Consider the following 27,510-nt stretch of genomic DNA (forward strand, 5'->3'; position numbering starts at 1 on the left):
AAGGAGGGAGGGAGGAAGGAAGGAAGGAAGGAGGGAAGGAAGGAAGGAGGGAAGGAAGGGAGGGAGGAAGGAGGGAGGAAGGAAGGAAGGAGAGAGGGAGGAAGGAAGGAGGGAGGGAGGAAGGAAGGAGGGAGGGAAGGAAGGAAGTAGGGAGGGAGGGAAGGAAGGAGGGAGGGGGGGAGGGAGGGAGGGGGGGGGGAGGGGAGGGGGGGGGGAGGGAGGGGGGGAGGGGGGGGGAAGGAAGGAAGGAGGGAGGGAGGGAAGGAGGGAAGGAAGGAAAGAAGGAAGGAAGGAAGGAGGGAAGGAGGTGTTTCCCTCTTGGTATGATTGGAAAAGAAAAGGTCAAGAGAAGTCACAGAGTCCTGCAGTCGGGTGAGAAATGTTCCAAGCCTAGCAGAGGTTTCGAGTTGACAGCGAAGTAGAGTCCCAAGGCGTAAGTATAAGGGCTTTTACTGGATGATGAGGTTATGCCAATAATGAGCTTGCTCCGGGGAATGGTGAAAAGTCAAAGTAAGTAGTGTGGCCAGTAGTGCAGTGAAAATGTATATATACATGTGTGTGTGTGCAGAGACACACTTTTAACACTCTCTTAAATCCAGACTTCAACAAAGCAATGAATCAAGCTCTGATCTGTAGCTGTAACTGATTTTTGAGGTGTAAATGCTCACACTGAAAATGTGAGGCCTCTTATACAAACTTGTCTTGGTAGCTAGGTTCCTCAATAGACAGAGCTCTGGGCCTGGAGTTAGGAAGACATCTTCCTGAGTCCAAATGTGACCTCAGACACAATGGCAATGTGACTCTGGGCAAGTCACTTAATCCTGTTTGCCTCAGGTTCCTCATCTCAGAAAAATGAGCCGCAGAAGGAAATGGCAAACTACTCCAGTATCTTTGCCAAAAAAACCCAGATGGGGTCAGGAAGAGTCAGACACAACAGGAAAATTGATGGAATCCTAATAAAGCTGCCCCCAGCCCCAATATTCAAACTTCATTCCCAAATGTCCTAACTTCTTTGTACATGCCTTACTACTCACTGGAACAAGTGTGTCCCTGAACTCTTAGTTCCCACAGAAACAGCAGATGTGTCCATATGATGGGAACCTAGCTACTACCCCTTCCTGGTCACTGTCCCCGGACCGATTCCCACAGAAACAGGTATGTTATTGTATTCAATCACAATCATATCATCCATCTAGCCCAAGACAGGACCGCAATAGCTAGCCAGTTGGAGGGCAGAATGACCGGAATGTTTAACCGCTGAACCATAGATGGGACACCTCCTCTATTACCTAATAATCCCTTAACAAACCTCTCCTCCATTACCTAATCCCTTAACAAACTCCTCCTGCCTTTTTAATATTAATGTTCTGTTATGTAATTGCATCTTTACCCTATAAAAATCCATCTTGCTTTCTGCAAAGTTGCTGGTTCCTCTTGGAACTTATGAGAGGCATCAATCTCAATAAATGCTTATACTTGGATTAGAGGTGCTCTGACTCTGAATTCTTTGAGACGGTTCTACCACAACACATCATGAAATGGCAACATTTTTGGGTGGTCAGAACCCCCACATCAACAGTTTTTGGCGTCCCTGGATTTAAACCACAACAAAATGATTGAACAACAAGCTTGTTAGAGCTGTCTTTAGCACACCCTGTTATAAGGGATCTCAATGACCATCAACTTCCACCTATAACTGAGTAGGAATTCCCTCTCCAACATCTGGAACAACTGATCATTCACATTATTTTTAATTATTTTTATGTATTTTGTTATATTTCTGAGTTACATGCAAAAAATTTGTAACAATTATCTTTTGAAATTCAGAGTTCCAAATTCTGTTACTTCTACCCATCCCCACTCCTTGAGAAAGCAAAGAATTTGATTTTAATTATATATATGAGGTTGTGCAAAATACCTCTAAAGATAGATAGCATTTTTCATCATGGGTCCTTTGAAAATATCTTGATCAGGGTAGCTAAATCTTTCACAGTTGACCATCCTTATGATATTGATGTTACTGTGTTCAGTGTTCTGGTTCTGTTCACTTCATTTTGCATGAGTTCATACATGGCTCCCCAGGTTTTTCTGGAATCATCCTGTTCATCATGTCTTACAGCACCATAATATTCCATCACAATTGTATACCACAACTTGTTAAACTATTTCCCAGTTGATGGGCATCTCCTCAATTTCCAATTTCACAAAAAGGACTGCTGTGACTATTTTTTGTACAAATAGTTCCCTTTTCCTTTTCTTTGATCTTTTCAGGATACAGACAGTGGTATTTCTGGGTCAAAGGGTATGCACAGTTTTATAACCTTTTGAGCACAGTTCCAAGTTGTTCTGCAGAATGGTCAAATCAGTTCACAACTCCACCAGCAATGCATTAGTGTCTATTTTTCCACACCTCATCCAGCAATTTGTCATTTTCTTTTTCTGTCATATTAGCTAGCCTGATAAGTATGAGGTTTTAATTTGCATTTTTCTAATCAATAGTGATTTAGAGCATTTTTTCATATGACTTGATTTCTTCTTCTGAAACCTGCCAGTTCATATCTTTTGACCATTTATCACTTGAGGAATGGCTCTTATTTTTATAAGTTTGACTCAGTTCCCTATATATTTGAGAAATGAGATGCTTATCAGATATGACCACATCTACACTTAAATATTATTCTGGCCTTTTGGTCCAAGCTGTAGCAAGGGGCTGTGCACACAGCAATGAGTTCCCCAGCTTTTGGCTCTCTCTCAGGCTTTCTTCCTCCAACTCCAACATCATTGCCCTTTGTAACCATGACGGACCAGGTCTTTGCCAAGGATTTCCTGGCCAGTGGCCTTGCCCCTCTATTTCCAAGACTGTAGTGGGACCCATTGAGAAAGCCAAGCTACTATTGCAGGTGCAGCATGCAAGCAAACAAATTGCTGCAGATAAACAGTGCAAAGGCATAATGTACTGTATAGTCCAAATTCTTAAGGAAAAGGGGGTGTTTTCCTTCTGTCAGGGTAACTTAGCAAATGTCATCAGATATTTCCCTACCTAGACCCTTAACTTTGCCTTTAAGGATAAGTATAAGCAGGTGTTTTGGGGAGGAGCAGACAAGCACACACAATTTTGGAGGTTTTTTGCTGGCAATCTTGCCTCTGGTGGTACAGCTGGAGCCACTTCTGTCTACTTTGTCTACCCCTTGGATTTTATGAGAACATGGTTGGCAGCTGATGTTGGGAAGTCTGGCATTGAGAGAGAATTCAAAGGCCTGGGAGATTGCCTTGTGAAAATCACTAAATCTGATGGAATTTGTGGCTTATATCAAGGTTTTAATGTCTCAGTGTAGGGTATCATTATCTATAGAGCAGTCTACTTTGGAACGTATGATACAGCAAAAGGTATGCTCCCACAACCAAAGAACACTCACATTGTAATAAGTTGGATTATTGCATAAACAGTGACTGCTGTAGCAGGTGTGGTCTCATGTCCCTTTGATACAGTAAGGTGTCTAACGATGAGGGTGGCAAAGCTTTCTTCTAGGGTGCCCGGTCCAGTGTTCTTAGAGGCATGGGTATTGCTTTTGTGCTTGTCCTATATGTTGAATCCAAGAAAGTAATCTAAGTACATCCTAACCAAAAATGAAACCAGTGAACATAGGTCATATAGAATACATAACCATACTTAGCATTTTGGATCACTGACCTTCAAGAAATTCCAATTATCTTTTTATCCAGGCCAGATCATATTCATAGAGGAGCCAGGAAAAACTCTTAAAAAGGGACTCGTTTATTGTGACCCATTATCCATGTGGTGGAACTGATGATGATTTGAGTATATTGATTCTATTGGTTTAAGGGAAAGTAACAGTTACTGTGGGACCAAGGAGGCAGATCAACTTGGACCATCTAGTTTGTCTTTTGTAGGGCCATAAATTTGTATTTAAATATTTATTTTAAATTATGTCTCCCATTTGTACTTCAGCACTGTTGATAGCTCTTTCCTTAGCTGCTATTTATCCTAAAACTTTCAGACATTTTGTTCTAATTAGCAAAGCCACAACTGCACAGTAAGGGGGAAATTATTGCTCTAGCTGCAGTGAGAAGAACAATATTGTCCCTGGTCTGATAATATCAAACCAGGAGTGCTGAGGAGTATTGTTTGATAAAGGCATAAGGGAGAGGTCATGGGAATAATCCAGGCTTGGGAATTCTTAGGCAACATATTACCATGATGATGCACTAGAGGGACAGCATGTGACCCAACAACTCTCAAGTCCCTAGTTAATTCTTATGATCCACCACTTCTCACCAAGGTAGCATGGAAACAGAACTCTAGCATAACACAAATGTGGCCCATTGTGGGCTCATAAACTCTAATTACATTTCTGTCACTAATTCTGTCACAAGAGAGTGCTCTATTCTACTCTCGCTGTAAAATTATATTTTTAGAGTGTCAAAATTCACCTAAGGTGACAATATGTCCACTTGTTTTTTATTACTCCAATAACTTTCATATATCTAGAAAAAAAAAATATATATATATATTTATCAGGCCTGCACATCGTACAGCCCAAGGGCTGCTTGTGGTTGGCCAAAGGATCTTTGGAGAGGCCATCGAAAAATGTAGAGATATTGTAACGGAAATGCAAATTTAAAGATCTTCCCTGCCCCTAGGCTAATTGGCCAGTGAGTCAATAAGGTTGTTACATTCTCTGAGCCAGGAGAAGGCTATATAATCCCTGATGTGTAGCTTTGTTTTGGGGCTTACTTTGAGAAGTGTTCTGTGATTTGATCTGGATTCTGGGAAGCCTTTGTTGAGAGCCTCCCCTCGGCTTTGAAAAACCCAGATGTTGAAACCCAGATGTTGATTTGGTATGGATGTAATGGTTGGACAGTTTGGAAATCTGCCTACTTGATCTGTTTCTCTGACTTGAAAATTCTGTCTGTGTATTCTGAAGTTTGGGGTGCTGACCTTTTTCCCCTGAACTAGGTGAACGATACATATCTGACTGATTAAAGTAAGCTTGTTAACCCATTTTGAGTTGCTTTCCTTTATCAAGGCAGATCCAAGAACCTGTGGTGGCAGCAACCCTGAGGACGCTTGGGGTGCTTGCTGCTACAGATACCACTTTGCAGGCTCCTGTTTGTCCTGTGACCCTTAGCTACCAAACATGGTCAATCTGTCTCTAGCCTAATCTATCTGCAGCCTGAAGAAGTTCAGCCTATTTTAATTTTGGCCCTTACCTACGACCAAATTGTGCAGGTCTGTTCCATATTCTATATTCACCTCTATGGGGATAATTCAGGCCTTGATTGACTCTCTCTCAGCCTACTTTCCCCTCTGACTGGAGAGCTGAAGGTTGGAGTATGGACTTTCAGGTTGCTTCTCTTTGCATTTGCTCTTCTACCTGGTTTCAACTCCACAGAACAAGCCCTTGCCCCCCATTGTTCTCCTCACCTTCCTTCCTCCTTTTGTGTTATCTTCTCCTTTAGATTGTAAACCCCTTGAGAGTAAGGTCTCTTTCATGTTTTAAAAAATTAATTGTATTACCAGTGCTTAGCCTAGTGCCTGACATGTAGGTGCTTACTGTTTTATTGGGTTAAACTGGATTAGAAAATACCATTTACAGACATGTTGGTTAGAGAATTAATTTTTAATTCAGAAACTGGATTTCAATCAATTGACTTTCATGTAACAAAGAACTTGTTTTTTTGAAGAGTAGAAAGTACCCAAAACTCTGGATTCTCAAGGCTCCCTAATTCCTCTAGGTCAAATATAAAGTCTTTGGTTTGGGATTTAAAGTTCTTCACCACCTTTCTCCTTCCTATTTTTCCAGCCTTCTTACATTCTATTCGTCTCTGAGCCATACTGGCCTACTTGTTGAGGCTGTTTCTGATACACAACCTTACATCTCCCCATTTGTGGCTATTCCCCCCTACCAGCAACGGTCCTTTTCTCCCAAACTCTGACTCTTAGAAATCCCTTAATTTCTTTCAGACTCAGCACAAATGCCTCCTGCTCCCCTTCCCCTTTCCCCCAACTACTACTATCATCCTCTCTGATTTTCACTGTTTACCTATTCTGTATTTATCTTGTATGTATTGATTTCTAGGTGTTGTCTCCCCAACCAGAATATAAACTCGTTAGGGCCAGACTGCTTTTGCTTTTTAAAAAAATCCCCAGCACTTTAATCCCCAGCTGCAGTAGTAGAACCTAAGTTAAGGTGACTGACAGGTGTATACTAAATAAGCACTTAATAGATATCAATTGATATCATATCCAATTATTATAATTTTATGTTATGAACAATAATGAGAAATTGTAAAGCTAAATAAATGCAAAATTTATATTCAGTTGATGGATTTAGAGTTGAAAAGGATTTTGGAGACTATCTAGTCCAACCCCCTCAGTTTTATAATTAAGAAAACTGACTTAGCTCAGATCAGACAGGTAGTAACATAAATGGATGTGAACCCAGGTTCTCTTACTCCAAAGCTTTTTCCACTGGACCATGCTGTAGCTATTAGAACCCAAATTAACGTTCATTATTGGGATTGTCTTCATGTGTCCTGTTGTCTCTAGTGACAGATAAATTTGGCACTGATAGGCTTCAACTTTTTTTGTTCATGTATCCATGGGAACAGGGAAACAATAATTGCAAACATATTTAGGTGTTCTATATTTTATTAGTTTGTTAAAATTACTCCAAGATGATTTTTGAAGAATTAGTAAAGACAGTGCTCAGTACATGAAAGTTTAAATTAAAAGACATTTAATTACCTACTGATATACCAGAATAAGAATAATTGCATAATTAGGAGAATCATGAGAAATTATGTGGAAAGCAACTTTTTCCTTTAATACACCATTGTTTGAGGAGCCTCTACATATATCTTATTTAAGATAGCTGCTTTTTTTTAAGTTTGTTTTTTCTGTTGTTACCTAAAGATTCAGCTTCATATAAAATAATTCCAACTTTCTAATACTTCAAAACCAGCGCTGAATAATTTAAAACCTGATCTCTGAAGGCCACAAAGAGGCCTTTTATACTTGCCTAAGGTCCACAAGGTATCCATATCTTCTAGAATTTTGAAAAAAGAAAAGTATAAGCTACTAATCTTAAGAGAAAATCTTCTCACACAAGGGAATTCTTTATTTCCTTAGAAGAAAAACATATTAGAGCCTGTCTGTTTTTCAGACAGCCATAAATCCTAAAGAAACATTTTAATTGTAATCTGACAGCATTGTAATTGGTTCATCTATGCATGTGAGGCTAAATAAGTCTTAATTAGTATTTCAAAATCTAAAATGAAGATGACAGAGGACAATTGTGAGCATGAAAATGTCTAAAATTTGGCCAAGCAAAACGGTACTGCTGGGGAGACTGAGGTTGGTGAACCTCTAAGGGCCAATCAGGTGTCCACACTAAGTCTGGAACCCATGTGGAGAGCCCCTCAGGGGGGTGGGGCTCCTTCCTTATTGCCTAAGGGGGTATGAACTAGTCCAGGATGAAGAAAGGAAGTAGGATAAACCTTCCATGCTGATCTGCCAGACAATGGGGAGGGAAGGTGAGAGGAAAAAGGAAAGAAAAGCAAAGGGAAAAGGGAAAGAAAAAGTCTATAATTTGTGAACAAAAGATGGCTAACATACCACAACCGATGATCGTTAACTAGAACTATCTAATCATTCATTTATCATCCTCGCAACAAGAAAATCCTCAAAATGTTTCAAACTCAATTCACATTTCCTTTGCTGCTTGAAAAGTAGATTACAGGAATGTTACATTTAAAGTAAAAGAACTCATCTAGAAGGCAACTTTTACGAAATGTGAAAAAAAGTTTCAACTATTCTCTTTCCTTTAAAAACTTACTGAAAACTTGTTGGGAATGTTGTCAAAGGGATTCTCAGTCAAATACATACAAGTTGGATTTAGGACTTTGAAATCCCTTTGAATCCTTTGTGATCTGTCATTCTGTGACATATACTTTTTATCAGAGAAACCCATGGAATTTATATAAGGAAGAGAATTAGGTTTGTTTATTATGAGCTGGGCATGTCTTTCATACTGAGGTGCATCAGTAAGTGGTAATCTTGTCAAAACAATACAGCTGAATCAAATAAACCACAGCTAGGTTAGCATTTTAACAATCAATTTTGTTATAACTTAATTTAGAGTTTTAAACAACCAAAACAACCCAATTAGGTGTGTGATATGCCAACGTAAGCACAGATACAATTGAAATATTTCATAATTTAGAAAGCTAAATAGCAGTACAGTCATAAAGTTGTCATAACCAATATATAATAATAAAATTCCACCATCAAGGCCCAAATCCCCAGTACTCCATCTGTTGCTCATTTATAGCACTGTTCCCATGGAACTAACTTTCCCCATGAATGTGGTATTTTTACAGACCATAGTAATTCTAGGTGACTTAGATGGATATTCAATTGAATTCAAGTCTTATTTTTCACACATTGCTGATTGTGTGTCAGAGTGGAATGGGACAACAATAAGGAATGACAAATTCCAGAGCTCATCTTCAGTCCATATGAATAAAAACATTTATCCACAGGGTTTTAATATTCTTTGGGGTCAGTCTGTAAAAGCCATTTGTGTTTGAATGATTCAGTGAAGTTTAATTTGCTCATCTCTTTTCAAGCAAACACTCCAGAGTTCAAGGGCTGATAGCCATTCTCTTCTTTCCTGCATGTAATCACCAAGATGCTTAGCATTCCAAAAAACTGGAAAAGAAAAGGATTTTCTCAGAGACTCATTTACCTCGTTAAAGGGAACACACCAAAGAAAGATCTCTCTCCTCCAGGAACCCTTGCCACACGCAATGCTCAACTTCCTATCTGAACTACAGGATTTTTTGGAGTTCTTTGCCTCTCTCTTCTGATATTTTCTCCTTGTTGCTAAATCCTACTATGATATTCTATACAATATTTTAAGGATTTATCTTTCATCCTGATTCTTAATCCAGGCACTCATTGTTTATCATAAGATTAGAGTATAGTCTAATGGAGTTTGACAGAGAGGGTGAACTTCGGAAGAGGAGCACCTTGTGATACTGTTATGGGAATGGGAATCTGAAGATCTTCTCTGCCCCTAGGCCCTTTGATAGGTCTAAGTGACTCTGAGAACCTTCCCTGATCTGAGAATATGCTGTGCCCCCAGTGGGCTGAATGTGGTCACCTGGAGCCTGTGGTGGGAGGCTTATTTTTCAGGAACACCCACACCTTGTTACTTTATGATTGGGCAGTGGGTCAGAGGGTTGTGAAGATCTCTGACCCAGGAGAAGGCTATATATACTCTGAAGTGAGGTTTTGCTGTGGGGCTCTTTTTGGGAAGGGTTGTGTGATGTGGCCAGATGAGACCCTGGGCAGCCATTGAGCCTCCTGGCTTTGAAAACCTAGATGTTGGTGCTTCCCTCTCTGGTAACTGACTAGGTGTGGATGTAATGGTCAGACAGCTGGAAGCCTGTCTGCTGATCTTTTTCTCTGTCTGCTTGTAACTTCTGCTTGTATTCTGTTTGTATATGTTTGATTAAAGTAAGATTCTTAACGCATTTTGAGTTGCTTTCCTTTGGAGAAGCAGATCTAAGAACCTGTGTTGGTGGCCACCCTGGGTATGCTAGGGTGCTTGCTGCTACAGATGCTAAAGGCAATGGGGGAAGTGGGAGTAGACAGCATGGGAACAGTGGTTTCTGGACCACCACAGGAGGGAGACATGCCCCAAATACTGAATCTTGGGCAATGCTCTAGTCATAACACCTTGGTTACAACTCTGAATAAGGTACTTCTGGAGAAGATTCATCTGGAAAATTCAGGTAAATACCTTTACAACAGCAAATCCTAGGATGACGATCATGATGTAATTGATAAGTTCCTTTATCCGTAATTCCATTACCCCAGCACATCCCTAGTGAGAAGAAAAAATTGAAATACCTGGAAGGACTTAAGGCACACCCAAGGCATTCCTATTAACCCTTATGTTGCCCTGTGGATGTTCTTCACTATGTGGCAAAATTGAAACCTTACATTACAATAAAATACAGCATACTTTATCTGGAATACACATAATAAGATATAACCTGAGTTCCAAAGCCCATTGGAAGGGAACTCCTTCATCAGATGTACAAAGATGATCTGACACAGATATGGGCACTGAAAGTTATGCATCCAATGAGGGAGATTGTGTGTATTATTACAAGGCAAGAGAACTGAATCCAGACCAACTCCTTTCCTGCCCCAAACTGCTACAGAGGTTCCTAGGGTACAGATTCAACCCATGAAGTGGTAATATGCTGACAGCCAACCTGACAAGGCTGCCATTGCTAGTGTGGACACCCAGGTCTATAATGATTCTCATGTTTCATTCACACCAACTGCTACCTCTGGTTTAAAGAGATCAGTCATTGATCAACTTTGATAGACTTAGCTCTTCTCAGCAATGTAAGGACCTAAAACATCTCCAAAAGACTCATGATGGAAAATGCCAGCCACATCCAGAGAAGGAAATGTAAAGCCTAAATGCAGATTGAAGCAGACTATTTGATCTCTTTTTTTTGTTTTGTTTTTTCTTTCTCATGGTTCTTCTCATTCATTCTAATTCTTCTATGCAACATGACTAATGTGAAAATATGTTTAATAAGAATGTATACGTAGGGGCGGCCAGGTAGCACAGCGAGTAAGAGCACCGGCTCCAGTGTTGAGAGGACCTGGAGGTCGAATCCCGGGCTCAGACACTTAGCACCCACCCAGAAACACCTGGCCGTGTAACCTTGAGCAAGTTTCTTAACCCCAATTGCTTAGGGGCGGCCAGGTGGCTCAGCGAGTAAGAGCATTGGCTCCAGTGTCGGGATGACCTGGATCAAATCCGGGCTCAGATACTCAGCACCACACCCAGAAGTAATAACTGGCCGTGTAACCTTGAGCAAGTTACTTAACCCTGATTGCTTAAAAAAAAAAAAAAGAATGTATATGTAGAGCCTATACAGGATTGCACACTGTCTTGGGAAAGGGAGGGGAGAAATAAGGAGGCAGAGGAAATCTTAAACCTATGGAAGTGAATGTTGAAAACTAAAAATAAATTTATAAACAACAACAAAGAGAGATCAGTCATTGCCAAGGGAACTAGGTCTATCTGACCAATCCCTAGGCCAAGTGATGATGTTACAGAGAAATCTGAAGACATGGTTACCTGTGTATCTAGGCAACAAGACTAGAGACTGCTCATGGAAAACGTGCCTTGGATGTAATTATATATGCTTACAGCTATACATATGAATCACTGCATGTTTGAGGATGCTTGTTTCTGATTTTGCTATTGTGTTTATTTTACTAGATTCTTTTGTGTACTATAGCAATGTCTGTTTTTAATTGTTTTGTGTATATGCTAACGTGTAAAGCTGTATTTCATACACACACATATACCCACACCCACTGGTAGTGTTATTTTTGCAGTTAGCTAACTTTGCCTTGTTAGTTATCCATGCTTGTTAAGCTTTTGATTTATTGTTGTATATTGCGGCTATGCAAAGAGATACTTAAAGGAAAAAAAATAGATTTTCCACAAGGATTATATAAGCACCCAGAAGAAATTAAGCAAGAAATAAAAAGGAGATAAAAGTTCTAGAGGAAATAGTTTGAAGGATAATAAATAGCTTAAAGGGGAAAGTGGTAAATCCTACACATGAAATGGAATCCCTAAAAACTAGAAGAGATCAAAGAGGAATCTAGTTAAGTGTCAAGTGTCTGAGGCCACATTTGAACTCAGGTCCTCCTGACTTCAGGGACAGTGCTCTATTCAATGCGCCACAGCTTTTTTTTTTGACTTTTTAAAAAAATACACAGATGAAAACACAAGGAAGTTCAGAAATAAGCAAAGAGTAGTAGGATAGCTTGAAAAGTGCTATCCAGAATTTAGTGTGTACTTGAGAAAAAAGGAAAAATGAAAAACATTTAAAAATAAAGAAACTTCTCTCCAAAAGCTGCATCATCTCTTACGAAGTTATTGGAGCAGGCTCAAAGGAATCATATTCACTTTTTTAGCCAACGGTATCGTAGTATAAGTGTCCAATATCATGATATGGTGACATGTACTGAGAAGGAGAGTCCTATGTATGCCATTTCTTCTATGAAGATTTCTCTCTTTTAAGAATCTTATACAATTTATGATCCTTCTGGGAGAGCAGGGCACATTCTTGATTTATATTAACCATTCTATAGAGCTTTAGAGGGTCTCTGCCTATTGGCAAATATTAACACTATGGAAGTTACAAATTGTATGCAATAGTTTGGAAGTGGGTAGGGATAAACTATATTTTTTCTAACTCGATGAAGGCTTTTATAACTTTCCTGTTGTGTTCAGGGAATACAAATCAAATCTACAATACCAATCCTTTATGGTGGCATTTTATTGTTTCCTTATTGATCCAGAAACCCAGAACCCAGAAGCCCAGAAACAGAAATGGCCAAGTTGGACTCTGACATACAAAATCAGGTTCACTGAGAAGTAGTAAGGCATAAAGGAAGAAGAACTGGTCTCAAAGTCAGTTAGACCTGAGTTCCAAAGTCAGATCCCTAAAACCTACTGATTTATGACCATGGGCAAGTCATTTAATCTCTTCATGCCCAGGCAAATTTCTAGGAATAGTTCCCAAACTATTGCCAGTTGTGCACTGATATGAAGAGTTTGGGAAATTTCCTATAACAGAAATTACAGATCTGGTACAACTCTACCCTCCCTTCCCCCACCAAAAAAAAGGTATATCACATTTCAAGAAAAAGCTAGAATAACAGAAATATCCTTTTATGGATTCTTCAGGGTGAATCTTACCACTGTATTCAGTTCTTGAGGCTCACTGAGAAGTCCACTACAATTCTTAAATTCTTGTTTGCAGCAACTCTGAGGGACACTGTTATTTCCAGTGTGGTTGAACCACTCTCTATTAATCCAATCAGTGTAGTTCTTAACACCACAGCATTGAAACTGAAATAGAATGAAAAGCAGTTAATTTTCCTTAGATTAATTTTTAAAAGCTAATGTTACCACTTCTTACATCTGAAATCAATAAATTATTTTCGTGGGAGGAGAGGAGAAGGGACCTGGATTTGTAGGAAATTTCCCCTAGCAATGCAGGTTAGCAAGTGTTCTGCCAGTTAATAATCTTAAGAAGGTTACCTGGGGCATCGAAATGTTAAGCTACTTACCCAGGGCTACAGATCCAAAAACGTGTCAGAGGTGAGATTCTAGGTTTTCCTGACTCTAAGGCCCATTTATCTACTATTGAAGCTTCCTCTCTAGTTAAATTAGAATGTATATTTATACATATGTACACACCATTACAAACATAAGAAAATATAGAAATAAATCAACTAGGATCCTCAAATGAGACAAAAGTAGAATCAATATGTACAATTCTAACTAATCGCGATCATGAAAATGTCGAAATTATCTAATTGAATATCTTAAGTGAATTAGTTAAACTAGTAGACACTTCAAGGTGCCTTAAAAGAAGCATTCTGAGTGCCCCAGGGAATACCCTGGGGTTCTATTCATCCTCTGGCTGACTTAAAATTTACCCGATGGTGCTTATTTGTTGAAATATATATTTCACATATAAGAGACCAACATATAAGAGTGAATAAATCAAATCATTTAGAAATCAGATGAAGTTGGGGGCAAAATTCTTGGGAACTAGACTGTGTTGGTGTTTTATGTGCTCTGGGTAGTATCAAATCTGGACTTAGATACTTTGCAAAGCATGGGCTCTTGGAAATGAAACTCACAGAAGAAGAGTCCTGAGGCTTTAAAGGTAGGAGTTGTATTCTTAGCAGCATTTCACATACTGGTAGGTATGGGAATGATTAATAACTGTTCTTAGTGAACCTTAGAGAGGCCCAGCTACTGTGTTCTAGATCCTAAAATGTTAGGTTTGCTTAAATAGCAATGGTTTGGTAGATCCAGCAAAAATGGAAGGATACAGGCTAAGGACCAGCCTACCTAGGTGAGGAGAGACTGGAATCACCAGAGGATTGACCAACAAATGATGAGTATTTTCAGGCACAGCAACTCAGGAAGTCTGTCTACTAGTGTACAGAGGGCCTGAAATTTTCACCAGCAGAGGGTTCATGAAACTAGAGATCCTTGAAGAACATCCTGAAGCAAGATTTAGTCAGTTTTTATTCATTTCAAAGTAAAAAGAGATTAAAGATTTAAAAAACTTTTTAATAGTATAATTTTCTTAATCTTTTGGTAGGAACCAAATGCTAATGTTTTCCTTAGTGCAGTTTTAAAACTATTAATAGCTCAAAACTATACTAATACTTTTAGGACATCCCATACACCTTATAAGATAGATTACAAATAGATTAGTCAATCATTATTATTATTGATTACTTATCAGTTACATACCTGAGATTGCCAGAAATCCACCATCTCTGTCTCTGGCTTTTCTTTACCATATGTCTGAAAGAGTTCTTCCATAGTCTCTTGTACCTCTGCCACTACCTAAAATTTAAAATATGTGTGTGTGTGTATATACATATATATATATATACACATATATATGCATATGTGTGTGTATATATCCATACCTATATGGACGAACAAAAATATTTATATGCTCTTTTTACAAAATAGCCCTTGTTTAATTATATAAATTATCATAAAATAGCCTCTTCAAGACCCAAATCAAGAAAAGGTTAGGTAATTCTTATGATAAAATTCAGGGGTCATATCAATATTCAAGAGGTAAACTCTCTCCCATCCCTAACAGGATTATATATGTACTTATATCTTCATCAGTTAACACCTACTCTAACATGACGCCTTATAAAGCATTTCATAGGTTCCTAGGACTTAAGAGAGGGAAGGAATCTTGGATGCCTATCAATGACAAAATGGCTACAAATTGTGGTACTTGAATAAATCAGTTAATAGACATTAAGCACTACTGTGTGTCAGGCATTGTGCTGAGCACTAGGCATACACAAAAAGAGCCTGTCCTCAAGGGACTTATAATCTAACGGAGACAAGCAAACAACTGTGTAGAAATAAACTACTTCCAGGATAATTAACAGAAGGAAAGCACTAGAATGAAGAGGAGTTAGGGAAGGATACCAGTAGAAGAAGGGATTTTAGTTGGGAATTACAGAAAATCAGTAAGCAGAGCAAAAGAGGGAGAGCATTCCAGGCATGAGGGACAGCCAGAGAAAATGCCTAGAGATGGGAGCATCTTGTTCATGGAATGGCCAGAAGACCAGTGTCACTGGATGGAAGAGTATGTGTTGAGGAGTAAAGTATAAGAAGACTAGACAGGTGATGGGAAGGGGTTAGGTTATAATGGGGCGGCCAGGTAGCACATCAAGTAAGAGCACCGGCCCCAGTGTCGGGATGACCTGGGGATCGAATCCAGGCTCAGACACTTAGCACCCACCCAGAAACACCTGGCCGTGTAACCTTGAGCAAGTTACTTAACCCCAATTGCTTCAAAAAAAAAAAAAAAAGAAAGTCAAACAGAGCATTTTGTATTTGATCCTGGAGGTAATGGAAATCCTGTGTGTGTGTGTGTGTGTGTGTGTGTGTGTGTGTGACATGATCAGACCTGCATTTTAGGAAAATCAATTTAGTGGCTGAATGGAGGATGGACTAGAAAGAAGAGAGACTAAAGGCAGGTAGACATCACCCCCTCCCCAAAGTAGGTTATTGCAATAGTACATGTGTGAGGTAACAAGGGCCTTCATTAGAGAGCTGGCAATGTCAGAGGAAAGAAAAGGAGGCACATTCCAGAGATGTTGCAGTGGTGAAATCAATAGGCCTTGGCAACAGCTTGGATATATGTAGGTAGGGGGAGGCAGGTAAGAGATAATGAGGAGTCCAGAACGACTTCTAGGTTCTGAACCTAAGGAATTGGAAAAACGGTGTTTTCCTCTATAGTAATAAGGAAGTGGAGTGGGGAAGAATTTAAAGGGAAAAATAATGAGTTCAGTTTCAGACATGTTGAGTTTAAGATGTCTACTTGACATCCAGATGGAGATGTCTAAAAGGCAGTTGGAGATGTGAGATTGAAGGTCAGCAGAGAGTTTTGGGCAGGATAAGTAGTTTTGAGAGTTATCAGCTTAGAGACGGTAATCAGATCCATAGGAGCTGATGAGATTACCAAGGGAAGTGATATAGAGGGAGAAGAGAAGAGGACCCAAGACAGAACTCAGGAGGAGTACCTATAGTTAGAGGGTGTGATCTGGAAGAGGATCCAGCAAAGAGAGGCTGAGAAGGGGCAGTCAGACAGAGAGGAGGAGAACAGGAGACAGAGAGGAGAGGCTCAGGAAGGAAAGAGTGATCGGCAATGTGTCAGAGGCTGCAAAGAGGTCAAAGAGGATGAGGACTGAGAAAAGGACATTGGATTTGGATGGAATATTATAGTACCAAAAAAAATTATTACTATGAAGAATTCAGAGAAGCAGAGGAAGACATATACCGATTGCAAAGTGAAGTAAGCAAAACTAGGGAAAAAATTATACAAAATGACTACAACAATCTAAGTGGATAGAACAATGAAACAATAAAAGAAACTGAACATTAATATAATCCCCAAGAAACATGACTTGGGAGGAGAGCTGGCAAAATGTATCCTATTTTCTTCTTTGAAAAGACAGACCTGTAAGAGTAGAATATTACATAGACTGTCAGATTCAGTTGATGCATATTGATTGATTGGTTTTTGCTCTTGTTAAATCATATCCTATTTTTACTGACCCTGTGGACCATGTCCATGGGTTTTTCCAGGTAAAGATACTGAAGTGGTTTACTATTTCCTTCTCCAGTGGATTAAGACAAACACAGGTTAAATGATTTGCCCAGGGTCACACAACTAATAAGTATCTGAAGCTGGATTTGAACTCAAGTCTTCCTGACTCCAGGCCCAGTGCTCTATCCACTGAGCCATCTAGCTGGTTAGTTTCTCTAAACTGTTTTTTTCCTACTCATATTAAAAATATTTATTACAAAAAATGATTGGCTTATAGGGTAAGTGAAGGGGAAAAGGGAAAATATATTCAGAAATGAAGATGATATAAAAATAAGAGGTCTGTAAAATTTTTTTAAATAGATAAAAATAGATAATTTTTTTAAATAGATAAAATATCTATTTAAAATAGATAAAAGAGCTGTAACTAGTAATTCTGACATGCAGCTGGAAACACTAAACAAACCCTCGATTCAATGGGAATAAGTGGAAAGGGGCAAGGAGGAGACCTTAGGTCATTGAACCTTGAGAAGGAGAGATGAAGATCCCAAGACACTGTGAGGCCACTGATTAGAGAGAAAGAGAAATCATATAAGGGAAGAGCTGGGGAAGGGCAGATCCAGTGTGTTACCATCAGGAGGAGGCATGCCATCTGGAAGCTTCCTACTTTAATTCATAAATCTCACTAACTAGTTTCAATGATGCTAAAGGAGTGAAACTGCTGTTATGAAGTAAATGTAACAAAATTTCCAATTACATATTCTTTTAAAACCTTCATTTAAAATGTTGATATTCTCCAAATTTCTATGCTCCGGCACAAAGCCCCAGTTGCTCTGCTCTAGGTCTGACTGTATCTCTTGACCCTCTCTCTGGTTGTTCTTCTCATCCCTCACCCCCCTCCCCAAGTTATCTCTAAGTATGTGATAATACACCAAGAAGAGGAAGTTTCTTTTTGAAATTCACAAATACAAAAAGGAAAGGTATAAAAAAGCTGAGAAACTGTGAGTGGTAAAGATACTAATTCTCAAATATAGCGGGTCAGCGATAAGCTTTCTGAGGAGACAGACTGGTTTTTGTCTTGATAGGATGAGAGCCTAGCAAAGTGCCTGAATATAGGGTAGTAGATAAATGCTCGTCCAATTTAATTGAAAAAATAGATATGCCACTGAAAGATTCGCATTTAGTGATTCCGAGGAAACGTCTGGACTTGTAAGACTACAACTGCCAACTTTTCATCAGTCATTTGGTTATTCTGCTAAGCATTCATGGTGATACCTCTTTCACCAGGCACTCATTTGGAAGCAACCTCCAGGTGCCTTGAAATGGGACTAAGGATACTTACAAACATTCCATGAACACACAGGAGAATACTGCTGTTTTTAATCATTTTTCAGTTGTGTCTAACTCTTCATGACCCCTTTTGGGATTTTCTTGGCAAAGATCCTGCAGTGGTTTACCATTTCCTTCTCCAGCTCATTTTATAGATGAGGAAACTGAGGCAAACAGGATTAAGTGACTTGCCCAGGATCACAGCTAGTAAGTATCTGAGGCCAGATTTGGAATCAGTTCCTTCAACTCAACCACCTACCTGCCCCTAGTCTACATCTATAATACGTACACTTAATCATATTACCATTCTACTCACCTTCTCTCGATAAATAAATCCCAAAACAAAAGCTGCTGCTTCCATGATAAACATCAGCAAAAGAATGGCCAGGAACTAATAGTAAAAAGAGATCATTTTTTAGTATTTTGAAATGTAAAGAAACAGTATCTTTCACAAAAATCTAGATTGAGGCATTACTCTTGTCTTTCCAAGTGAGGCATTGTTTCTCCACATAGGCAAGACAGTACCCTTTATATTAACCATAAAGCCATAAAGCATGTAGGGAAAAACGACAATTTCAGGAGCGCCCCCATATTAACTAAAAAAGTACATGGGAAATGTGATCCCCAGCCCAATTATTTCACACTGGACCTGAATACAATGCAGAGAGTTTGTTGAGTAAGAGCTTTTCAGACAATCTGAATCGTCAGACTGGGAAAGGGGGGGGGGGGTTCTTCTTGGTGCTTTTTGGCACCTGTGTTCCATTTTTAGATTTCCAAAAACAGCAATTGACCCCTGTGGAGAAGAAACCACAGCCCAAGCAGCTTCCATGTACAGCCCAAAGATCAGGGATGTTCACCAGCTATTCAGGCTACAAACCACAGGGGAAAGATTTAAAGCTCTGGATGGCCAAATGTCCCATGGCAAGGATTGGAAATAGGTAAGCACAAGAGAAGATTTTTGGGGGGAATGGCAGGAAAACTCTACCAATTTTTATGTCACTGTCTCTCTGCTAATTGTTCCCCCAAAATATGTCATCTTAGGACCTCCACAGCCTGTCAAAAGTTTCTGATGGCTTAAGTGGAAAGATTCCCCTTCTGTTTCATTATAGATGTCTATCTTGCTCCTCATTTGTTATAAAATTCTGATGTGGAAATTTGGGTCCATGACAATAAATTAATGAGTGAAATTTGACAAAATTTCCATTCTTTTAAATGTATAGTCTCACCATTTAAAAATCTAAATAAATTATTTTTAAGCTTTAAATTTGCTGAATTGCATTGTTAAAAGAGATGGTAATATAAAAGTAAAACAAAAGAAATCTGTAAGATCATTCTATAGGTACATGAAAATCCAAAGGAAGAGTCCCAATCCTGTTTCTTTGCTACGTCTTTCTTGACTCACATCTTCTGCTCCCGTTATGTCTTATCTCTCTCCACAACTGCAAGGGATCGCTCTCACTTTGTCTGGACCTGTCTTTTGAACTTATGATGCTCTCCCTTTTATCACAATTATCTGTGCACTTATCTCCCCCAACCCACCTCATTAGAGTGGAAGAGTTTTAGAAGCAGGTTCTATCTTGTCTGTGTCCACATCCTCAGTGCAAGATGATATTGAATGTTTCTCAAATTGAATATGTGAGAGAGGATGAGAGGGAAAGAAGGAGAGAAAGGTGGAAGAAAGAAAGAAAAGAGAAGAAAGGTAGAAGAGAGAAGGGAGGGAGACTATACATAATTATGACTTGTCTGTGTCTAATGATTGTTTACACCTGGATAGGGCTTTTATACAAATACAAGGGAAGATCTTTGTTCTCTGATGTTTTAAGGTCAGTGCCTAGAAATGAACATCTAAGTTCCAATTCAGACAGAGGATGAGATTTATAAGACTCCAAATAGTTGCTGCTAAATATTCATAACTCATAACTCCACATATCCGTGCATTCTTCATCTTAGAATCGAACTCTGTGCTTCAGATGAGGGGGGTTAAGGGCATAGTCCTTGCTTCCTTGTCTGGATATAGTAGCTTATTCTTTTTGAATGCCCTACTTATCTTATGCCTAAGGCAACAGGTGAGGACCCAAAAAAGAACCACAACCCCTTTTCAGATTGCCTTTTGGCAATCTTAAGAAAGGGGGATGGTAGAATGCTTTATGCTAATTCCTCATTACCTCTTAAACAGTTGTTGATAAGCCCAAGTTATCATCTCTGAATCAAGAAAATAATTTTTAAGAGATTGGGAGAAAAGAGCAACACAAGAACATATTGTTTCAGGGATTTTGGAGGTAGTTCTGGTTAAGTGACTTGCCCAGGGTCACACAGCTAATAAGTGTTTGAGATTGGATTGAATTTAAGTCTTCCTGATTCTAACCAGAACCAGTGCTCTAGCTGACTCTTATATTAGAGTCAGCTATGTAGTTGAATTGTTCTTTGATGACTGAGAATCAGATGGTATTTAGCAATCATTGTCACTCAGAAACATCACTCATTTATGGAAATACTTGTTTCATTCCATAAATTAAAAAAAAATACGACTTATCAGTCTTTAGGCCTATAGATGCAGAAAGTATATGGACTGGATATAACCCTGTAACAACATTATAGCTCTATAGAATTGTGGTAAGGTGTTTTCAGAGGGAGGGAGGTTTGGCCACGTGTCTCTCCTTCAAAGTACTGAAAATACTGAGCTATTTAAAGGTTTGATAAATTTTGTTCATTTAATCTAGGTTTTATTGTGTCTACTTTGCATTTATTTCTCTTTCTCCCTTTCACTCCCCTCCCGACCCCCCGACATTCTCATTGTTCGTTCCATCCCTTTAAGAATAATTGTCGGGGCAGCCAGGTAGCGCAGTCAGTAAGAGCACCGGCCTCAGATCCTCAGACACTTGGCACCCACACAAAATAACTGGCCGTGTAACCTGGAGCAAGTTACTTAACCCCAATTGCTTTAAAAAAAAAAAGAATAATTGTCCACCCAGGTTCTCTTGTCCCTCTTTCCCCCCTTGAGGCCTGTGCCCTGGCACTTCCTTCAGCTACCTAGCAGGGTGAAGAAGTCCGGATTCTGCTAGATGAATGCTCTACACAAACATATTGGGAAGAACAAGAGTCAACCCAAGGGGTCCTAGAGCCAGGGCTAGGAAGCTGATTATTAAATCTTCAGTGTAAGCGTTTACACTTTGGTCATCAGCAAATGTTGCAAATTAGGGCTTGCTTTATTGTCTTGTTGATTGTCTAGACTTAGAAAGTGATGGAGAAAGTGCTGGTAGCAAAGAATTAAATTTAAAACTGTGTCCTGTATATATTCTCCACCTCTCCCAAGCTGGTCGTTAAACATTTAACAGGATGCTTCTAGGTCAGCCTCAGAGTCTCTGGAAAGGAAATCACCAAATTAATACTTACAAATCGCAGGCCAATTTGGGATTCTTTGATCGTTACAAAGCAACCAGTTACCCCGAGGAAAAGCATCACACCAGCAACTATTATGATAATGATGGCAGGCAACAAGATCTGTTCATCCCTGAAGAAGGCATCAAAGTCCTCATAGGATGAGATGAACCGATCTCCCACAAATCCAAGGATGACTCCTGCAGCCTGAAATACACGATAGTTATTTTCCCCACTTAACCAAATGCCATTAAAATAAAGCCGTTGAGATAATACATACCTCCCTCTTCCGGGAGAAAGGTTAAAGGGAATTATGGATGCAGAATGTGGCATGTGCTACTGTCAGACACAGTCACTGTGTTGACTGGTTTGGATTAATTGTTTGTTTTTCCACCTATTACAAGGGAGGGTTCAATTTGGGAAGGGTTTATGTGAAGAAGTGACTATGATGCAAAAACAAAATATATCGCTAGAAACATCTTCCCCTTCTCCCCATTTAGCCATTGATGACAAACATTTCAGTTGAGTCCAAAAATGTGGCCTCAATGTCCTTTCCTATCCTTATTGATTAGTATACAGATATATTCTCTGGCCTATGTCTCCTCCAGAGGTAGAAATCGAGAATTAAAGAAAACCCCACCAAATTATCTCTTTTTAGGCATATAAGATGTTGACTCCAAGAAATCATTTATCCCAGAGAGAATAAAACAAACAAAAAAAAATACTGGGCCTCCCTAAGTGCACTGGCTACTCACAGGTCCAATCCCATTACTGATTGACAGAGGAGCTTTGACCTGCTCAATTTCCAACCTGGAACAGGCAGCCCCACCTTTGGCATTCTTGTGGTCTCTACTTTCTAGGGGGGGCACCATATGGGTTTAGTGTGGACACTGCACCTGGCTTAACCTACTACAGCTCAGAACTCCTGAGCTCAAAAAATCAGCTAAATTCAGCCTTCTAGTATCAGGGATTAGAAGATATTCACTGCCATACCTGGCTAAGAATGCCTGTAGGGTCCAAAAGAAAGGGATCCACCCTGTCCTTAAACACCGTCAGAAAAGCAAGTGCTTCAGTAAATAAGCTGCACTGCAAATCTGCAGTACAGCGACTCATGGGTGATTATAGTGAAAAGAACTGTGGAACAAGGGACAGAAGAAAGCTCTTGCTAGGATCCCTACCTACCTTGACCAACTGATTAGCTTTTTGACCAAGGACAAATCACTTAGCCTTTCTGAGTCTCAGCTGCTTTATGTATAGTAGGGATAATCATATTTGTCTTGGCTCCCTCAACAGGATTACAGAAAATGGTCTGAAGTCATTAAAATATGATGTACATGGGAACAATGAGTCTATAGTTAGGAAGTTCCCCTAATGTTCAACTTCCATCTCCTCTTCTATGACAAAATCCACCCTCCTTCCTGCTTTTTTTTTTGGGGGGGGAGCTGAAATTAGCTTATGGTCATACATAAGCCATCCTTTCATGTTCTTCAAGATCACAAAGTTCCACTTCAGCCTTTTCCCCTTAAGAACAAATTCCTTCCTTTTTAACTTTTACTCAAAATGGTGGGAGGTGGTAGAATACAGGAAAAGTGGAAAATAGATTCTGTGAAGGTCTACCATCAATGAAGAAACATTCGTTAAGAGCCTACTATGTGCCATGCACTGTGTCAACCACTGGGGATACAAATAGAAGCAAAAGAGAGCCCATGCCCTCAAGGAGCTTACAATCTAACGGGGGAGACAACATCCAAACAAATATATACAAAGCAAGCCGTATACAGGATAAATAAGAAATGATTAAAAGACGGAAAGCCCCGGAGGAGCAGCTAGGCGGTGTAGTGGTTAAAGTGCCGGGCCTGGAGTAAGGAACACTTATCTTCTGAGTTCACATCTGGTCTCAGACACTTCAACTTGTGTGACCCGGGGCAAGTTACTTTTCCATCTTTGCCAAGAAAACCCCAAAAGGGGTTCATGAAGAGACAAAGGTGACTGAACAACAAAGTCCTGAAATTAAGAGGGGATGGGGAAGGCTTCCTATAGAATGTGGGGTTTTCATTGGGACTTAAAGGAAGCCAAGGAGGGCGGGCATTGGAGGCACAGGGAATAGCTGGGGGAATGCCGGGAGCCCAGAGATGGAATACTTTGTTCATGGCATGGCCAGGAGGCCAGTGTCACTGGATCAAAGAGTGTCTATTGGAGAGTAAGGTATCAGGAGACTGGAAAGGAAGGAGGAGGTTAGGTAATTGAAGGGCTTCCCTGCTGGCTTCAGAGGTGTGCTCTGGTGGGAGGGTAGGGGCATGAAAAAGCAGTGACTGAGCTCAGCTGGGGTAACCAGGTACTATCCCTGACTACCTACTCAGATGATCCCAGGGGAAGGATATTAAAGTGTGTTGAAAACGAGTGGAAAGAGGACAGGAAATTGAGGTTTAATTTGTGTTAGGTCAGTGACTCAAATAGTTCCTCATGAGTCTCCATTTTTCACAACAAAGAAACCATTGATCTTGTTCCCAACGCTTCAAGTTGTCTATTCATTATTTAGTTCCCTTTATCATAATAATCGGCATTTATGTGGGGTTTTGAGGTTGGCAGGGTGCTTTGCAAATGTTGTCTCCTTTTATCATCTATCTTCACAACGACTCTGTGAGGCAGATGATATTATTATTCCTATTTTACAGATGAGGAATCTGAGATAGACAAAGATTAAATGACTTGCCAAGGGTCACACAGCTAATAAGAGGTAATATTTGAACTCAGGTCTCTCTGATTGCAGGTCCAACATTCTACTCATTGTACCACCTATAGGCCTTTGTTTACTCAAAGATCTGCTGGACTTCTCATTAACGAATGGAAAACTTGAGTGCTATATAGGAAAACAATGCTTAATACATCTTAGAGCTACATATTTATAATGAATGAACAGTATAGCCCTTGTCTCTGAGTATACCTTGACATATACATAAAAAAACCCCAGAGCTCCTACGGAATCAGCTATAGAGTAATGCAGTTGAAAGAGCAGAGGATTAGCGGATGGAAGAATTAGGTTCAAATCCCAGCCCCTGGACACAGTATGAATCGACACACGGTGAAGTCAGCAGAACCAGGACAACAGTTTGTACAACAAAAGGAAAGCATTGTAAAGAAAAACAGCTCTGAAGGGCTCTGATCAAAAACAGCGATCCACCATGTCTCCAGAGAAAATAATGCAGCATCCAGAGTCACACGGAAGCACGTCCCCGCCTCCTCCTGATGCAGAAAGGTACCGGACATAAGGTACAGAAAGGGATCTACATTTCTGGACACAAGGACGACATAGATTCATTTTGCTTGTTACAAGGGTGTGTGTGTGTGTGTGTGTGTGTGTGTGTGTGTGTGTGTGTGAACTGGAGGCGGTGTCTAAACGGTGAGAGGAGGTCAGTGGCAATAATGATGTCCCCCAAAAGAGGACCATTGAAACATTTTTTTTAAATGCACAGAGGAGAACAGAAGAAAGTTTAGGAAGAAGCACAGACAGGAGGGAAGTTATTTGAAAATAACTTGTAGAATTTATCATACATGTTTTTAAAAAAGCAAGTCTGTGAAATGGACATTCTTAAGTTTCTCTGTGTGGAAATGCTTTTTGATAAGCAAAGTATATGTTAAGAATAAAAGGTAATTTTTTTAAAAAAATCCCAACCCTGCTTATTGCTTTTGTTTCCATGAGCAAGACACTACTTTCTCTCCCCCTCCTCCCACTTAGTTTCCTTTTCTATAAAAATGAAGAGGTTGGGCTAATGGCCTCTAACATCCCTAGATCCAGGATGACACGATTAGATATCTCCCTACCGTCCTAAGGTGGTCAGCTCCCCAAATGGGCAAAGACCAGCCCCAACAAAGCAAATTCAAATCCTACCTCTGGTACTCACTAGTTATGAGACCATGAACAAGTCAATTAACGCTGGGTCTCAGTTTTCTCATATGTAAAATGAGGGGTTTGGACTCAGTGAGGAGCAGCTGGGTGGCTCTGTGGTTAGAGTTCTGGGGCTGGTATTAGGAAGTCTAGTTCAAATCTGTACTCACTGAGGAAAGTCACTTAACCTGTTTGCCTCAGTTTACTCAACTATGAAATAGGGATCATAGTAGTCCCTCACCTAGGGTTATGAGGATCAACTAAGACAATATTTGTAGAAGTGTTTAGCACAGTGCCGGGCATATAATTGTTATTATCTAGATAAATGCTTAATTCCTTCCCCTTTCCCCTAATGACCTCCAGGGTTCCTTCCAGCTTTAAACTAATGATTCCATGAAGCCCCAAATCTCAGATATTTAAATATGTCTCTGTATAATTGCATTTACAGGTATATCTCTGAATAACTACATGGTTCATAAACAAGACACATGGTTTCTTATATCTGTCACTTTTTTTCAGCAACTCATAGTTTTCTCTGAATAACTGTACACAGTTCATAAAAGTTAGATTCATATTTTCTTATATCTGTCACTTGTGTTTTTAGCAAGCCATATTTAGAAAGTCAAGGTAATTTATTTGCTTTTTGAGATTTGGAACTTCATAGGATCACAACTCCAGAGCTGAAAGGGGCCTTAGAGTCTACTCCACCTATTCCAACATACTTATTTTTGAAATGAAGAAACCCAGGGAGGTTTACTGACTTGTCCAAAGTCAATCAGCATTTTTAAGTGATTGCTATGAGTAAGACACTGTGTTAAGCACAAGGGAGACAAAGAAGCATGTTCCTCTGGCCTCAAGGAGCTCACATGGGGAGACAAATGCAAACAACTGTGTATATGTGAGATATTTTCAGAGATGATGGAAGGCAATCTCTGCAGAAACGCCTTAGGCAGGAGTTGGGGATGGAGGTGGGAAAGGCCTCCCACAGAAGATGGCATTTAAGCTCAGTCTTGAAGGAAGCCAAGAATGCTGGTGGGCTGAGGTAAGAAAGGAGAACATTCTAAACATGGGGGGTCAGCCATTGAAAAGGTACAGAATCAGACACAGAGCATCTAGTTTGAGGAAAAGCAAGAAGGTAGGTAGGGGTTGCTGGATGGGAAAGTATATGGAAGAGATTGAAATACAAGGATACTGGAAAGGTAGAAAGGAGAGCCTTAAATGTCAAACCAAAATTTATATTTGATGCTGGAGGTAATAGAGATTCATCACTCAGGAGCTCAGTGGAGATCTCTCAGAGGAGAGATGTGATAAGACTTAGAATTTAAGAAAATCACTTTGGAGGGTGGGAGAATGGGGGCAAAGACACTAACCAGCAGGCTATTTAGGTGGCAGAGCTAGCCATTAAAGTCATTCCTTGACTCCACATCCAGTGACTTCTCTATCCTACCACATACCTTCCTGACGCACATCCCCTGATGCCCATCAAATTACTAACAGCATCTGTTTTTATAATGACCTTTGTATCTCCTGAACTTAGCACAGTGTTTGGCAACAGGGCAGGCATTTAATTAGATGATGGACATATGATTGGGGAGGGGGAAGGGGGGAGGGGGTGGAAGGAGAGAAGGACAGAGACAAAGACAGAGATAGAGACAGGGAGACAGAGAGAATGAATTATAAAGTAGGCAGACAAAACATTTGCTCAGTTCTATATATAAAGCACTAGGAATATACACGAAGCAAGCAAGATGGGTCCTGTCCTCAAGGAGCTTACATTCTGATAGGGTAAGATAATGCATAAAGCAGTGCTGGGAAGGGGAGGGTAGTGTGCACTCATTGGCATGGTCTGGAGATGTCCAGGGAAGTGAGGTAAAGGCCTGCATTCAATCCAAATAAGGTGAAAGCCCACTTATCAGAGCCCTAGGAGGTTCTAGGGTAGAATCAGCTTTCCAGAGGGATGGAGACAGAAATGAAGGTTGGCTTATTAAATTGAATTGTATATTGAGGTACCTTTGATATATCCCCAAGAGTATGTGCAGATCATAAGCTTAACTTGGATATATTCTAGAGCCAGAAAAATTAAAACATTAGTAGCCACTACTAACTGAAAACAAATGAGAAATAAAGATACCTAGAGAGATTTCAATGGACCAGGATGTAATATTGAGAAAAGA

At 39.8% G+C, this 27,510-nt stretch overlaps 1 protein-coding gene and 1 pseudogene across 1 annotated transcript in view; one reads left to right on the plus strand and one right to left on the minus strand.

Moving 5' to 3' along the window:
• The first annotated feature begins 2,796 nt into the window (after positions 1-2,796).
• On the plus strand, positions 2,797-4,468 carry LOC138174498 (ADP/ATP translocase 3-like; annotated as a pseudogene).
• A 2,187-nt stretch (positions 4,469-6,655) lies between these two features.
• LOC138174117 (tetraspanin-36-like) overlaps positions 6,656-27,510 on the minus strand; it is a 52,140-nt gene continuing 31,285 nt past the window's right edge. The window contains exons 2-7 of the mRNA XM_069104306.1: positions 21,466-21,657; positions 18,389-18,463; positions 14,412-14,507; positions 12,834-12,986; positions 9,831-9,914; positions 6,656-8,734 (exon numbers count right to left, since the gene is read on the minus strand). Coding sequence (XP_068960407.1) covers positions 8,648-8,734; positions 9,831-9,914; positions 12,834-12,986; positions 14,412-14,507; positions 18,389-18,463; positions 21,466-21,657 — 687 coding nt within the window. The 3' untranslated portion in view covers positions 6,656-8,647. The remainder of the gene's footprint in view (positions 8,735-9,830; positions 9,915-12,833; positions 12,987-14,411; positions 14,508-18,388; positions 18,464-21,465; positions 21,658-27,510) is intronic.

The sequence above is a fragment of the Petaurus breviceps genome, unplaced genomic scaffold (genome assembly GCF_028583685.1).
Source record: "Petaurus breviceps papuanus isolate PSGF00001 unplaced genomic scaffold, PetGlider_PUasm1.0 131, whole genome shotgun sequence".
NCBI classification, from domain to species: Eukaryota; Metazoa; Chordata; class Mammalia; order Diprotodontia; family Petauridae; genus Petaurus; species Petaurus breviceps.